This window comes from Leucoraja erinacea, chromosome 15 (assembly GCF_028641065.1).
Source record: "Leucoraja erinacea ecotype New England chromosome 15, Leri_hhj_1, whole genome shotgun sequence".
Taxonomy (NCBI): Eukaryota; Metazoa; Chordata; class Chondrichthyes; order Rajiformes; family Rajidae; genus Leucoraja; species Leucoraja erinaceus.
This window is the reverse complement of record NC_073391.1, coordinates 25174122-25188539: the sequence shown is the minus strand read 5'-3', so window position 1 is coordinate 25188539 and position 14418 is coordinate 25174122. Positions and strand designations below refer to the sequence as shown.

Genomic DNA, 14418 nt, shown 5'->3' with positions numbered 1-14418 from the left:
TCAATCTCCTTCGACTATGTGGAAGCCTATCTACGACTACCTTCCACTACCTTTGATTACCTTTGACTACCCTTGATTACCTACGAATAACATGCCGATCTACTATGACCTACTTCGACTAAACCTACGAGTAAAAAAAATATCGACTTTTTTCCATGGCAACCTTTTTTTACTCTCAGGCATTTTTCAGCATGTTGAAAAATACGCCGTGACCTAGCTGAGGGGGGGTCAAGTACGCGGGGACTACTATTGAGCGTGAAGGAGAGTTACAAAGACCTCCTAGGACTTTGTGTCGATCATGCTGCGAGTAACTCTTCTAAACTCGCCAATTAGGTCGCCGCAGTGTGACAGCCCCTTTATGCTTCTTAGCAAGTGTTAACCCATATTGTCTCCACCTTCCTTGCATGTTCGCCACATATAATTTCCTCGTGACCTTCTGCTCCATTTTCCATCTATCATACTTTTTCACCTACCTCTTTTTCCCCTTCCAACTTTTCTTTTTCTTCCTGTCACTTAATCATCGCTGAATAAATTGCACCTCTGATTTCATCATTTGTCGTATTTCCATTTCTTTCTCTCGCTCTCATCCTTTTCTCGTTCTCTGGCTCGCCCTTCTCTGCAACCTATTGCTTTTGGCTCCTGCCCCTTGAGGATCTTATCCCCTCTCCTGTCCATTTTCTTAATCTTTGACTTTGAACTCTTCTATCACTTTCTTCTTTGATCTGGAACTGTTTTGGATTAAGCAGGTATGACGGACCACATTTATGGGTCTGGATGCCAGATGTAGATCGACTTGCTATTTTTGTGAACAACGGATAATTCAAGAGTCGAGAGTGTTTAATTACAGTATGGACTGGGACCGGAATAATGAAATTGTTACTAGCTGCCACCTTACAGGCACACTAAACACAACAACTTAACAAATAAATATACAATAAATTAGCAGTTATACTCGGTAAGCCGGACAATATTATTGCAAACCAAAGTACCTATTGCAACCTTAGTGGTACAAATTCCATAGGAAATTTAGTGCTGAGGCAGGGTTCATGTTAGGATTGTGAAAGGTTGTTCAGGAGCCTGATGATTGATGGGAAGAAACTGTTCCTGATGCACGGTAGAAGCTATTTTTTAATTGGATAATTTGGTCAAGAAAGTACGTTTTTATAAAGTTTTGTCAAACTGTTTATTTCTTGTTCTTTTACATAATTTTTGAAATTTGACCAGGAACCTACAACCAAAACTTGGAATGGCTTTCCAATAACTGGTTTGGAATAGGGGTCGGACCATAATCTGGCACCACCACTGCAATGTGCACACAGATCATTAGGATTGTGGCACATCCAGTTCTGGGTTAAGTTTCAGCACTAATTAAGAAATAATACCCCACAATAGTTTTATTTTGGGTTACTATAACATCTCATCATAGCAAGAGACTAGATGGTTGGAATGGACTCGGAAACATTTTTGTACCATATGACACCGTGACTCAAGCATTCCCTGAATTTGCTTTTTATATCACCTGACCCTAATTGTGAGTCTGTTCTTAAAAAAAAAAAGTTGCATTTGTTAGCCATTGGTACACCTTGTGAAACCAGAGGAGATTGCAAAACAACTTATAACCACTTTTAATTTTTGCATATAGTAATTGTCTACAAACTGCCTAATCGAGGCAATCTCTAAACTAGGTCATAGTTCCTCTATAGCAGGGGCCAGCAACCTACGGCCCCCGGGCCTAATGCGGCACGTAACCTGAAATCATCTGGCTCGCAGGCGTATTTTTTCCCCTGTATTTATCCGGCCCACAGACTTCTGTCATCTTCGGGCCTGAGGCCGCGGCATCCAGGCGTGGTGACGCAAGGATGCCTGCACTGACGGCCGCAATGGCGGAGCTGCTGAGCAGCGCCGAGCTGCCGAGTAGCAGCATGTGGGAAACTGTGTGCCACTGTTAGCATGAAAATGTCAAGCCAGCCATTCACCTCACTTTTGACCTGCAAACAGAACTGCACCATATTGCTAGATTGCTGAACTCCACGAGCGTCCTCGAAAGGGCGGGATCTATGTGAATATGTGATTTGATGCCTGCCTTTCGGGACAGGATGGGGGTGCGATCATGTGTACCCGTGATAGATGTGGCCGGGGGTTGGGGTTGTTGTGGGGGTTGGGGGGTGTGGGGGCGCCATCCACTCACAGACATACATCCGGCCCCTATGCAGAATAAGGTTGCCGACCCCTGCTTTATAGTAAGGTCCTTTTTATAAAATCTTTTCTTTATAAGTTACTATCCACTTTATATGACAAGTCTGATCTGATTGATTAAAACTACACATCTGCATCAAAACTAAGTTTGCTTCTGCACCACACAAATCAAATTTTAACTGGGCATAATTTTGGTGGTCTTCCATACACTGTTTTAAATTATTCCTCAGTAAGCACTCTGTGCTGTATGTACCAGCAGTTACAACATTTCATTCTTTTCTACTCTCCTCATTATGTTATTTACTGTCATAGCGTCAGTCATACATCACGTAAATAGGCTCTTTGGCCCAACTTGCCCGCACTGACCAACATGTTCCATCTACACTAGTTCCACTTGCCTGCGCTTGGCTCACATCCCTCTGAACCATGGACCTCCAAAATTTTCAGCATGAGGGCCACATTATATACTTGCCACATTTTTGCGGGCCATAGGAAAAATAAAGACAATACATGCAGGAGTAGGCCATTCGGCCCTTCGAACCAGCACCGCCATTCACTGTGATCATGGCTGATCATCCACAATCAGTACCCCATTCCTGTCTTCTTCCCATATCCCCTGACTCCGCTATCTTTAAGAGCTCTATCTTAAGAGAATTCCACAGATTCACAACCTTCTGTGTGAAAACGTTTTTCCTCATCTCCGTTCTAAATGGCTTACTCCTTATTCTTAAACTGTGGCCCCTGCTTCTGGACTCCACAACATTCGGAGCCTGTTTCCCGCCTCTAGTGTGTCCAAACCCTTAATAATCTTATATGTTTCAATAAGATCCCCTCTCATCCGTCTAAATTTCAGAGTATACAAGCCCAGCTGCTCCATTCTATCCATATATGACAGTCCCGTCATCCCAGGAATTAACCTCGCGAACCTACGCAGCACTCCCTCAATAGCAAGAATTCCCCAAATTTGGCGACGACAAAACTGCACATAATGTTCCAGATGTGGTCTCACTTGGGCCCTGTACAACTGCAGAAGGAAAGAAATGTCAGTTTTGCTTTTTGGACTCGATCTTGGAGGGAATATTTCAGTTCTGATACGCAAACAGGGGTAGTGGATAGACAAGGTAGCCGATGGCATCCGCGGACTTGGAATGGACTGGTCACTCACGTTTTCTCTGAATTGGAGATAGAGACGGCAAGAAATCGAAGGGAAGAGTCGGGGCTCGAGCAGATGAAAGTGGGAGCTGGTTGGAAGCAGGCAGTGAGGGAGATGAAGCGTTAAAGCGGTGAACGAGAGCAGGAAGCAGCACCGATACAGCCATGATGTACCTGAGAGAGAGGTGAGGGAAGGGTCCAGCGACGACTGAAACAAGGAATGATCTACGTATTCTACAGGGAGAGAGACAGAGCCTGAGCCGTTTCACTGGCTCCCACCTTGAACCGGGAATTTGGTTTCAACCCATTCTTCCAAAGATCCATTCCGAAGAAAACAAATCAATACAATACAATACAATACAATTTATTTGTTGTCATTTGAACCTCATTGAGGTTCAAATGAAATTTGGTTTCTGCAGTCATACACACAAGAAAAAGAACCAAGACACAACACAATTTACACAAACATCCATCACAGTGAATCTCCTCCTCACTGTGATGGAAGGCAAAGCCTTATCTCTCCCCTGCACTCCTCATTCTCCTCCCGATATCAGAGTCAAAGCCCCCGGCCGGCGATGGTAAGTAAGTCCCGCGGCCATTAAAGCCGCGCCGGGTGATGCAAAGCCGCGCTCCGGGTCTTGGTGTTGGAGCCCCCGGCGGGCGCTAACAAGTCCCGCGGCCATTTAAAGCTGTGCCAGGTGATGTAAGGCCCTGCTCCAGGTAATTTTCAACCCCGCAACTCAGGCGGGAGAAGTCGCCATTGCGGAAGCCCCGAAAAGCGGTCTCCCAGCAAGGACCCACGGGCTCCCGATGTTCACCGTCCACCAGACCTGCGGATGGAACCTCCGAATCCCTGGGGTCGGGTCGCAGCAGCGCGCCACCACAGCTCCTCCCGCTCCGAACTCGGCCAGCTCCACGATGGTGGGTAAGTCCGCAGACTCCGCGACTGGAGCCCCAGGTCGTTCCGATTGGAGGCCGCTCCACGGTGCTAGGCCCCAACGACAACTGAGACCCGACAGGGAAAAGGTCGGGTTCTCCGTGCAGGGGAAAGATTTTAAAAGTTTCCCCCACCCCCCGCCCCCCACACACATACCCAGTTTAAAAAATAAAGCACTTTAAACTACATTCAAACATTCAAACGCGACAAAAAAAAACCAAAAAAACGACAGACGGACTGCACAGTTGTGTGGAGAGCAAATGCTGCAAACACGTTACAAATTCTCTGAGTCGCCGGACTTTAGGACCCGGGGGGGCGCGGAGCTCAGAGCTTGCTGCGGGCCGGATAAAATCTTGTAGCAGGCAGGATGTGACCCTGCTCAAAACCTATCCTATCCATGTACCTGTCTAACCATTGCAATAGTACCTGCAACTGCTTTGACTTAGCATGTGGGCTAGTTATAGGCCTAAACCTGGATCTCATTTCTTTGATGTTTTTGCACTGTTGGTGGAATATTTGTTCAGTACCTACAGCACAGTTGTAGTGTTAAAATGGGTTTAGCCAGGAGTTACAGTGTAACCTTGTACCAGAACCAAACAGAAAGATACTTGGGAGTGTGTATCCCACGGATTACAAAACTGTTTTGTAATCTATTATTCTTATCGTGTTTGCATGATATAAGTTTAACACCAATATAAATGTACTCTTGACAATCCATGCACTAAAGGGCTAAATTTGCTTCAATTACTAATTGAAATAAAGTTGAATGACGTTCGGATCAGGTTACACTTGAGTATTGTGTCTTTCAAGCATGCCCCTATTGGTAAGGAGCAAATAAAATGAAATATCCTAAAGTGAACTAAACATGTGTTGGAACATTCCTTGGAATTACTTCCAATAGAGTCCTAGAGTGAAATAGTGTGGAAACAGGCCCTTTGGCCCTACTTGCCCAAATAGGCCAACAATGTCCCAACTATATGTCCCACTTTCCTGTGCTTGGTCCATATCCCTCAAACCTATCCTATCTATGTACCTGTCTAACTTTCTTAAATGACGAGATAGTCCCAGCCTCAACTACCTCCTCCAGCAGCTTGTTCCATACACGCACCACCCTTTGTGTGAAAAATTTACCCCTCAGATTCCTATTAAATCTTTTCCCCTTCACCTTGAACCTATGTCTTCTGGTCCTCGATTCCCCTACTCTGTGCATCTACCTGAGCTATTCCTCTCATGATTTTGTACACCTCTATAAGATCACCCCTCATCCTCCTGCGCTCCATGGACTAGAGACCCAGCCTGCTCAACCTCTCCCTATAGCTCACACCCTCTAGTCCTGTCAACATCCTCGTTAATCTTTTCTGAATCCTTTCAAGCTTGACAATATATTTCCTATAACATGGTACCTAGAACTGAACACAATATTCTAGATGCAGTCTCATCAACGTCTTATACAATTGCAACATGACCTCCCACCTTGTATACTCAATACCCTAACTGACGAAGGCCAAAGTGCCAAAAGCCTTTTTGACCACCTTATCTACCTGCTACTTGACCTTCAAGGAACCATGCACCTGTACTCAGTCCCGGGCAGAGATGCGTATTTTCTCTTTGTCGCATCTTCGCACCCCCCCCCCCCCTCCTCGCACCCTACCAACTAGATTGGCACGGCCTTTCCTACCGGTGACGGCCCAGAGCTTCAGCGGCCTTCTCGGGGGGTCGCTGGTGTTGGAGCTCCGGAGTGTTGGGCCTGCTGATGTTAACACTGTAGAGCTGTGGTTTGGGGAGGTTCTAGTCGCGGATGCAACGCTGTCTTCGTGGAGGCCTGGGATCTTTTGGCGGTGGTCGCCAGTGTTGGAGCTCCACCCAGCTCGGCCTGTGAACTTCGGAACCGCAGTCTCCGGTAGGAAACGGCCGATTTGGAAACTCCAAGCCATCAGTGTGTTCCGATCCGTTCCGATGCCGGAATTTCGATCATCCCGGCGACAAGGCCTGTACATCGGGCAGTCCATAGCAGTGACTGCGGAGGGTTCAAAGGCCTCGACCACGGGTGAACAAAGAGGAAGATGCCTGAACTTTATTGCCTTCTATCATAGTAGGAAATGTTGATGTCCCACAAAATAACACAATCGTGTATTGTGTTATTTTTATTTGTATGTGTGTATGGTAACTCAAATATCACTGTACCAATTGGTGCATGAAACAGTAAATATGAAATGAAATGAAATACTCCTATATCCCTCTGCTCTATAACACTAACCAGAGGCCTACCATTTACTGTGTAGGTCCTGCCCTTGTTTGATGTACAAAATATAGATAAATGTGAGGTTATCCACTTTGGTGGCAAAAACAAGGGGGCAGATTATTATCTCAATGGGGTTAGGTTAGGTAAGGGGGAAGTACAGCGAGACCTGGGTGTCCTTGTACACCGGTCACTGAAAGTTGGCGTGCAGGTACAGCAGGCAGTTAAGAAAGCTAATGGAATGTTGGCCTTCATAACAAGAGGATTTCAGTATAGGAGTAGATAGGTTCTTCTGCAGTTGTATAGGGCTCTGGTAAGACCACATCTGGAGTATTGCATACAGTTTTGGTCTAATTTGAGGAAAGACATCCTTGTGATTGAGGGAGTGCAGCGTAGGTTCACAAGATTGATCCCTGGGATGGGGGACTGTCATATGAGGAAAGATTGAAAAGACTAGGCTTGTATTCACTGGAGTTTAGAAGGATGAGGGGGATTCTTATAGAAACATATAAAATAAAATGATAAAAAGACTGGACAAGCTAGATGCAGGAAAAATGTTCCCAATGTTGGGCGAGTCCAGAACCAGGGCCACAGTCTTAGAATAAATGGGAGGCCATTTAAGACTGAGGTGAGAAATAACTTTTTTGTGGAATTCCCTGCCACAGAGGGCAGTGGAGGCCAAATCACTGAATCGATTTCAAGAGAGAGTTTGATAGAGCTCTAGGGGCTAGTGGAATCAAGGGATATGGGGAGAAGGCAGGCACGGGTTATTGATTGGGGACGATCAGCCCTGATCTCAATGAATGGCTGTGCTGGCTCGAAGAGCTGATTAGCCTCCTCCCACACATATTTTCTATGTATTTTATGTTTCTAAACCCCCCAAATTTTACTACTCACTTAGGAGAATACCTTCCTTCAGCCAACCCACTCACTTGCTGGTCTGGATGCTGCGCCTCTGCGACCTTCAAGTCTCAAGTCTCAAGTCATTACTCTATCCAATCACCATCAGCAAAGTTCCGAAGGTGACGGATCATCAGAATTTTGCTGCATAAATGTGTAGGAAGGAACTGCAGATGCTGGTTTAAACTGAAGATAGACACAAACAACTGGAGTAACTCAGCAGGTCAGACAGCATCTCTGGAGAAAATAATCGTGATGTTTCTGGTCGAGACTTCTTTAGACCACCCACTGCATAAAGCAGGTTTATCTTTCTTGAATGTCCTTGATCCACTAGAGGGCATCTATATACTTATATATTATAGTCCTCCTCTGCTGTACTCTATTTAGCCACAAGAGGACAGCAGATACACCCATCCAATGAGTGCCAGATAACAAACTCTCAAAGCATTTATTTCCCAGTCTGTTTCTCCTCTGTTGTTGTCGATATTTATTTCTAGTTCTGTTGTTCCCCATTCCTTATCATTTTTGCAGATTGATTTAATTTTGTTTGCATTCCATTTACCTCTTTTAAAATCTGTTTTATGTTTGTCTAATTAGTATAATTAACTTCCTTTTTCTCTTTATTATGGACCTGTCCCACTTGGCGATTTTTTAGGCAACTGCCGGCGACTGTCATAGCCGTAGCAGGTCGCCGATAAACCGGTGACAACCTACGTCATCCTGGCGACAACCTACGACAGCACCTACGTCAGGAGAAGTCAAGCTCCACTCATTGGCGTCAAAACCACTATCGCCGAAAAATTTTCAACTTGTTGAAAATTTATCGCTGACCAGTAAGACACTATGACATTTTGTGCGACTGAGGAGACTACTTCCGGCGACCACCGGCGAACATGTGGCAACAAACTAGTCACTTGTAGTTGCCTGAAAAATCGCCTAAGTGGGACAGGCCTATTATTTACATAAAATTATACAGAATACTCAAATATAGCGAAAAGATCATTGCATTTGAATAATTTGTGTTGCTGTTTTATCCTGTGGATGAGTATCCCATTCTAGCCTTCAATAATGAACATTCCCTTTTCTTTCATGTACTGTTGACTTTCGTAAGATATTATCATAGTTATACAGCACAGAAAAGGCCCCTTCAGCACAACTCGTGCATGCCAACCAAGTGCCTGCCTGAGCTAGTCCCAGCTATTTACAATATATATTAATGATCTGGATGAGGGAATTGAAGGCAATATCTCCAAGTTTGCGGATGACACTAAGCTCGGGGGGCAGTGTTAGCTGTGAGGAGGATGCTAGGAGACTGCAAGGTGACTTGGATAGGTTGGGTGAGTGGGCAAATGTTTGGCAGATGCAGTATAATGTGGATAAATGTGAGGTTATCCATTTTGGTGGCAAAAACAGGAAAGCAGACTATTATCTAAATGGTGGCCGACTAGGAAAAGGGGAGATGCAGCGAGACCTGGGTGTCATGGTACACCAGTCATTGAAAGTAGGCATGCAGGTGCAGCAGGCAGTGAAGAAAGTGAATGGTATGTTAGCTTTCATAGCAAAAGGATTTGAGTATAGGAGCAGGGAGGTTCTACTGCAGTTGTACAGGGTCTTGGTGAGACCACACCTGGAGTATTGCGTACAGTTTTGGTTTCCAAATCTGAGGAAGGACATTATTGCCATAGAGGGAGTGCAGAGAAGGTCCACTCGCCACTGCCTGCCATTCTGAAAAGGACCCGTTCACTCCTACTCTTTGCTTCCGAGATAAGTAATGACTTCTCATTGGATGAGCTTGATTTCAGAGTGTCCACATACCATTGGTATACCATTCAGTATTCAGTGTGTCCATATACCATTATATAAATATATATACACATGAATAAATAAACAGATAAAGTGCAAATAAACAGATAATAGTCTATTAATGTTCAGAGTTTTGTTTCAGTTGAGTTTAATAGCCTGATGGCTGTGGGGAAGTAGCTATTCCTGAACTTGGATGTTGCAGTCCTCAGGCTCATGTACCTTCTACCTGAAGATAGCAGGGAGATTAGTGTGTGGCCAGGATGGTGTGGGTCCTTGATGATGCTGCCAGCCTTTTTGAGGCAGTGACTGTGATGGATCCCCTCGGTAGGGAGGTCAGAGCAGACGATGGACTGGGCATTGTATACTACTTTTTGTAGTCTTTTCCACTCCTGGGCACTCAAGTTGCTGAACCAAGCTACGATGCAACCGGTCAGCATACTCTCTACTGTGCACCTGTAGAAGTTAGAGAGATTCCTCCTTGACATACCGACTCTCGGAAGTAGAGGCGCTGATGTGCTTTCGTTATAATTACATCAGTGTTCTCGGACCAGGAGAGATCTTCAGAAATATGCACGCCCAGGAATTTGAAGCTCTTGACCCTCTCCACCGTTGATATAAAAGGGACTGTGAGTCCCCATCCTACCCCTTCCAAAGTCCACAATCAGTTCCTTGGTTTTGTTGGTGTTGAGGGCCAGGTTATTGTGCTGACACTATTTGGTCAGTCGGTCGATCTCATTTCTATACTCTGACTCGTCCCCATTAGTGATACATCCCACAACAATGGTGTCGTCAGCGAAATTGATGATGGAGTTCGCACTATGACCGGCTACGCAGTCATGAGTATAGAGTGAGCACAGCAGGGGGCTGAGCACGCAGCCTTGAGGTGCTCCCATGCTGATTGTTATCGAGGCTGACACATTTCCATCAATATGAACAGTCTGTGGTCTGTGGATGAGGAAGTTGAGGATCCAATTGCAGAGGGATGCGCAGAAACCCAGATCTGAGAGTTTGGTAACCAGCTTGGAGGGGATGATTGTATTAAATGCCAAGCTGTAATCAATGAATAACAGCCTGACATATGAGTTTTTGTTGTCCAAGTGGTCCAGAGCAGAGTGGAGAGCCAGCGAGATCGCATCCACCGTTGATCTGTTGTGGCGGTAGGCAAACTGAAGTGGGTCCAATTTTTTTGTCGAGGTAGGAGTTGATTTGCGCCATGATCAACCTCTCAAAGCACTTAATCACCACCGATGTTAATGCCAGTGGTCGATAGTCGTTGAGGCACGTCACCTTGCCTCTTTGCCGTATATCTGTAGATGCTTGATAGAATATTTAGTGTCATGCTGGATTTTCTATTACCAATAATGCAATAAAACCTTTTCACAAAACGTGAAAGTGCAATAAAATCTTTTTGAAGTCAGCAAAACGTAACTATTTTGTTGCCTACACAGGAAAAACAAAGCTTGAAAAATGCATCAGGTCAGGCAGAACTCATTGGAAGAAACAATCAGTAACCTTTTGTTGGACTAGAGAAAGAGATGGTCAGACTAAAGAAATAGATGCAGGAGAGAAGGTGGGGGAGGGGTTTGAAATACAGTTATGTTTTTGATGCATAAAGTCAACGTGGGTTAATGGCATTCAACTTATTTCCTCCTTGAATAACTGGTTATTAATGATTCAAACTTTCAAGGACAAATAAATGTATGCTTCTCGGTGTTCTTTGCAGGTGGTCATTGCAAATGATGGTCATTCACATTTTGAGTTTTTTTCCACCTATACAGTGAACAATCATATTTTGATATCCAATGCATAAATTATTGCCTTATGCGTATATTATGGATTAGATGCTCTGATTTTAGAGTATTAATTGCATTTACTCTCTTGTTCAGGTTATTTATCCTGGGATTGTATGACCGTTCTGAAACCATTCACTGTACTCTGGAGTTAAGTAGCGATGTGTGGAAAGAGAAGACCAGAAGCTCCATCAAAACGGTATCTTTCTTTATAAATACAAATCCATAATGCAAATGTTTTAATATATATATATGTATATATTGTCATCAGGAGAGTTTAGCCCGTCATTTATTATGAGCCTGAATTTCTGAATTTCCCCTTAATTTAACAAGACCATTAATAATTCATACTTTCAAGAACTATTAAATTGCATGATTTTCAGTTTACAGCAAAAGATGATCACTTTCATTAGGTGCTTTTTTTAGAAATAGCAAACTCTAGTCTCATTTTTTTTTCAAGAGGATAGGTTTTACTTTAATTACGCAGGATGACATTTACATTTTTAAGGCTCTTTGGAGGATGTTGGAAAATTTGTAATATGGGAAACTGAAGCAAGTCTGTGTGTCTACCACAATTCCAGTGGGTGGTTTGTGAAGTAGGCTCAGACAATAAAGAATGGGAACCAGCAGCCACTATCTATGTAGACCACCCACCTTAAGAATGAGGGCTCTGACTATGTAATCTTCATGGAAGTGTGATTTAATTACAATTGACTGTCCACATATTGCAGCAATAAAGAAATGTTGCTCCTTTGGTTTACTAATAGTGTTTTGTAACTTAAACCTGTATTGTTTTCACTGAATTAGTTATTTTCAGCAGTTCCTTGTGTTTTGAACAACTGCTTTGTTGAGAGAATATTTCACCAGCAGAGGGCTATCTTGTCCTGGCTTGTACAATTATCAGCTCTTCCATTTATATGTAGTTTTTAAAGTTTTTTCATTAAAACATTATCTTTTTGCCATTGTTAATTCCTGTGCTATAATAAATATCTGAATACCTATTCATACCACTGGAATTTAGAGCAGCTGCAGGAATGTGTAAAATTTTAAGTGTGAAAATCTCAAAAGTAATATCTTTTGAATGCTAATTTGATACTACCGCGTGTCACATCCTGTCCCCGATAATTGTGTTGACTGTCCATTCACCACAAACTTCATAACTCTGTGCAACAATTCCCCTTTGTTCATCAATGCCATGTGTGTCAGAGAGGAATTCCAACTTGCATTTATGTAGCACCTTTATCATGGTAAGTAATTGCGGGAATGTTATCAAACAAAACCTGGCAAGAAGTCCCATGAAGAGATATCAGGGCAGGAGACCAGAGAGAAAACTGAAGAGGTTGTATTTAAGAAGCTTTTGCCTGATTGGTATCCAATGCAGTTAGTTAACGTAGAAATGATGAGTGAAAGAGAGTTTGCATAAAGATGCAGCCTATTTCGCTAAGAACCATTAGGAAAAGTATAATGGAACCTTGAAAGTAGTATATGTATGTAATCCAGAGTAGTTTTAATATTCATTATCTAATGTTTTGATTACATTTGTGTTCCATTGCACAAAAGGTATACTAAAGTTGAAAAGAGGGAACAATGAAAGCATTAAATAGTTCCTATTTATAGTTTATGAAATAGTATCAAGACTGATCATTTTAATATTACATCAAATTAGTCGAATGACAACATTCAAGCAGTTTTCAGTCCATGCCAACATTTAAGATCTTTTATTTGTCGATGTTGAAATTTGTTTTTAACATCTTTGAAAATAGTAACAATCTGAGTTAGTTCCTTTGATCTGGTCTTTTCTGAGAATTGGGATCCTGGGAGCTTGAAAGGCTTGGGAAAGGAATTTGAAAAAAGTGACATTGTCTTTGTTCAATCAATGTAGGCTAAATCAACCTTTTTTTATTCAACATAATAACTGTAATGTCTTTAATTGAAGTGTTTGGATGGGTGGGTTCAGAGTTATCACAAAATAATAAAATCAAGAAAATTATGAAAGGGTAAGTAATTTGGGTGGGTTTGAAATGGTGGTCATTGGGGCCTGAAGGAATGTTATTCTGATTTGATACCAAGGTTAAAGTTGCATTCAGCATTTCATTGCTGCATTTACTGAAAATACTTGTACTCAACATAACGTTTACTAAACTCCAGACCTCTACTCGTGATTTGTACTGTAGCATTTCAACTGACTTTGGTGAAAGATCTTTTGGTAATGCACTGTTCTACATACAGTGCCCTCCATAATGTTTGGGACAAAGACCCATCATTTATTTATTTGCCTCTGTGTTCCACAATTTGAGATTTGTAATAGAAAAAAATCACATGTGGTTAAAGTGCAGTAATAAAAGCCATTTTTATACATTTTGGTTTGACCATGTCGCCATTACAGCAGTGTTTATTCATAGTCCCCCTATTTCGGGGCACCATAATGTTTGGGACACAGCAATGTCATGTAAATGAAAGTAGTCATGTTTAGTATTTTGTTGCATATCCTTTGCATGCAATGACTGCTTGACGTCTGCGATTCATGGACATCACCAGTTGCTGGCAGGCCTGTATTGCAGCCATCTTTAGCTTATGCTTGTTTTGGGGACTAGTCTCCTTCAGTTTTCTCTTCAGCATATATACAAGGCACACTCAATTGGGTTCAGACCGGATGATTGACTTGGCCACTCAAGAATTGACCATTTTTTAACTTTGAAAAACCCCTTTGTTGCTTTAGCAGTATGTTTGGGATCATTGTTTTGCTGTAAATGAACTGCTGGCCAATGAGTTTTGAGGCATTTGTTTGAACTTGAGCAGATAGGATGTGTCTTTCCACTTCAGAATTCATTATGCTACTACCATCAGCAAAGGGAAAAGGTGGAGTATCATCAATGAACAGACAGTGAGCCAGTACCTTCATGCAGCCATACATGAGGTGCTGTCCAGGTCATAACCTCCCACCCTCCACCGGCTACTCCTCCTTTTCCCTTTTCTTGTCCCCACCCACCCCCACCCCTGATCAGTCTGAAGAAGGGTTTCGGCCCGAAACGTTGCCTATTTCATTCGGCTCCTTCGCTCCATAGATGCTGCTGCACCCGCTGAGTTTCTCCAGCTTTTGCTGTGTAACCTGTTTGGGATCATTGTTTTTGCTGTAAATGAACTGCTGGCCAATGAGTTTTGAGGCATTTCATTCTCAGATAGGATCCATACTTCTTCTTGCATCAGCAGTTGTACATCAATGATAAGTACCATATTTCCCCGCACTGAAGACCATATTTTTACCCTAAAATAAGGCCCGACTGCGTCTTGGAGGCCGACGGTTAAGTTGTTAGCCAAGAAAGATAGACTTGGCTATCTCTAAGTACCACGGCTGTAAAAGGACAGTACCGCTGGGGGGGGGGGGGGGGGGGGGGGGGAGA

The 14418-nt window shown here is 43.2% G+C and overlaps 1 protein-coding gene across 1 annotated transcript in view; it reads left to right on the top strand.

The window, feature by feature from the left end:
• Nucleotides 1-14418, top strand: part of pdzd8 (PDZ domain containing 8) — a 157479-nt gene that overhangs the window by 57705 nt on the left and 85356 nt on the right. Inside the window, exon 3 of the mRNA XM_055646928.1 lies at nucleotides 11114-11216. Within this exon, the coding sequence (XP_055502903.1) occupies nucleotides 11114-11216 (103 nt within the window). The remainder of the gene's footprint in view (nucleotides 1-11113; nucleotides 11217-14418) is intronic.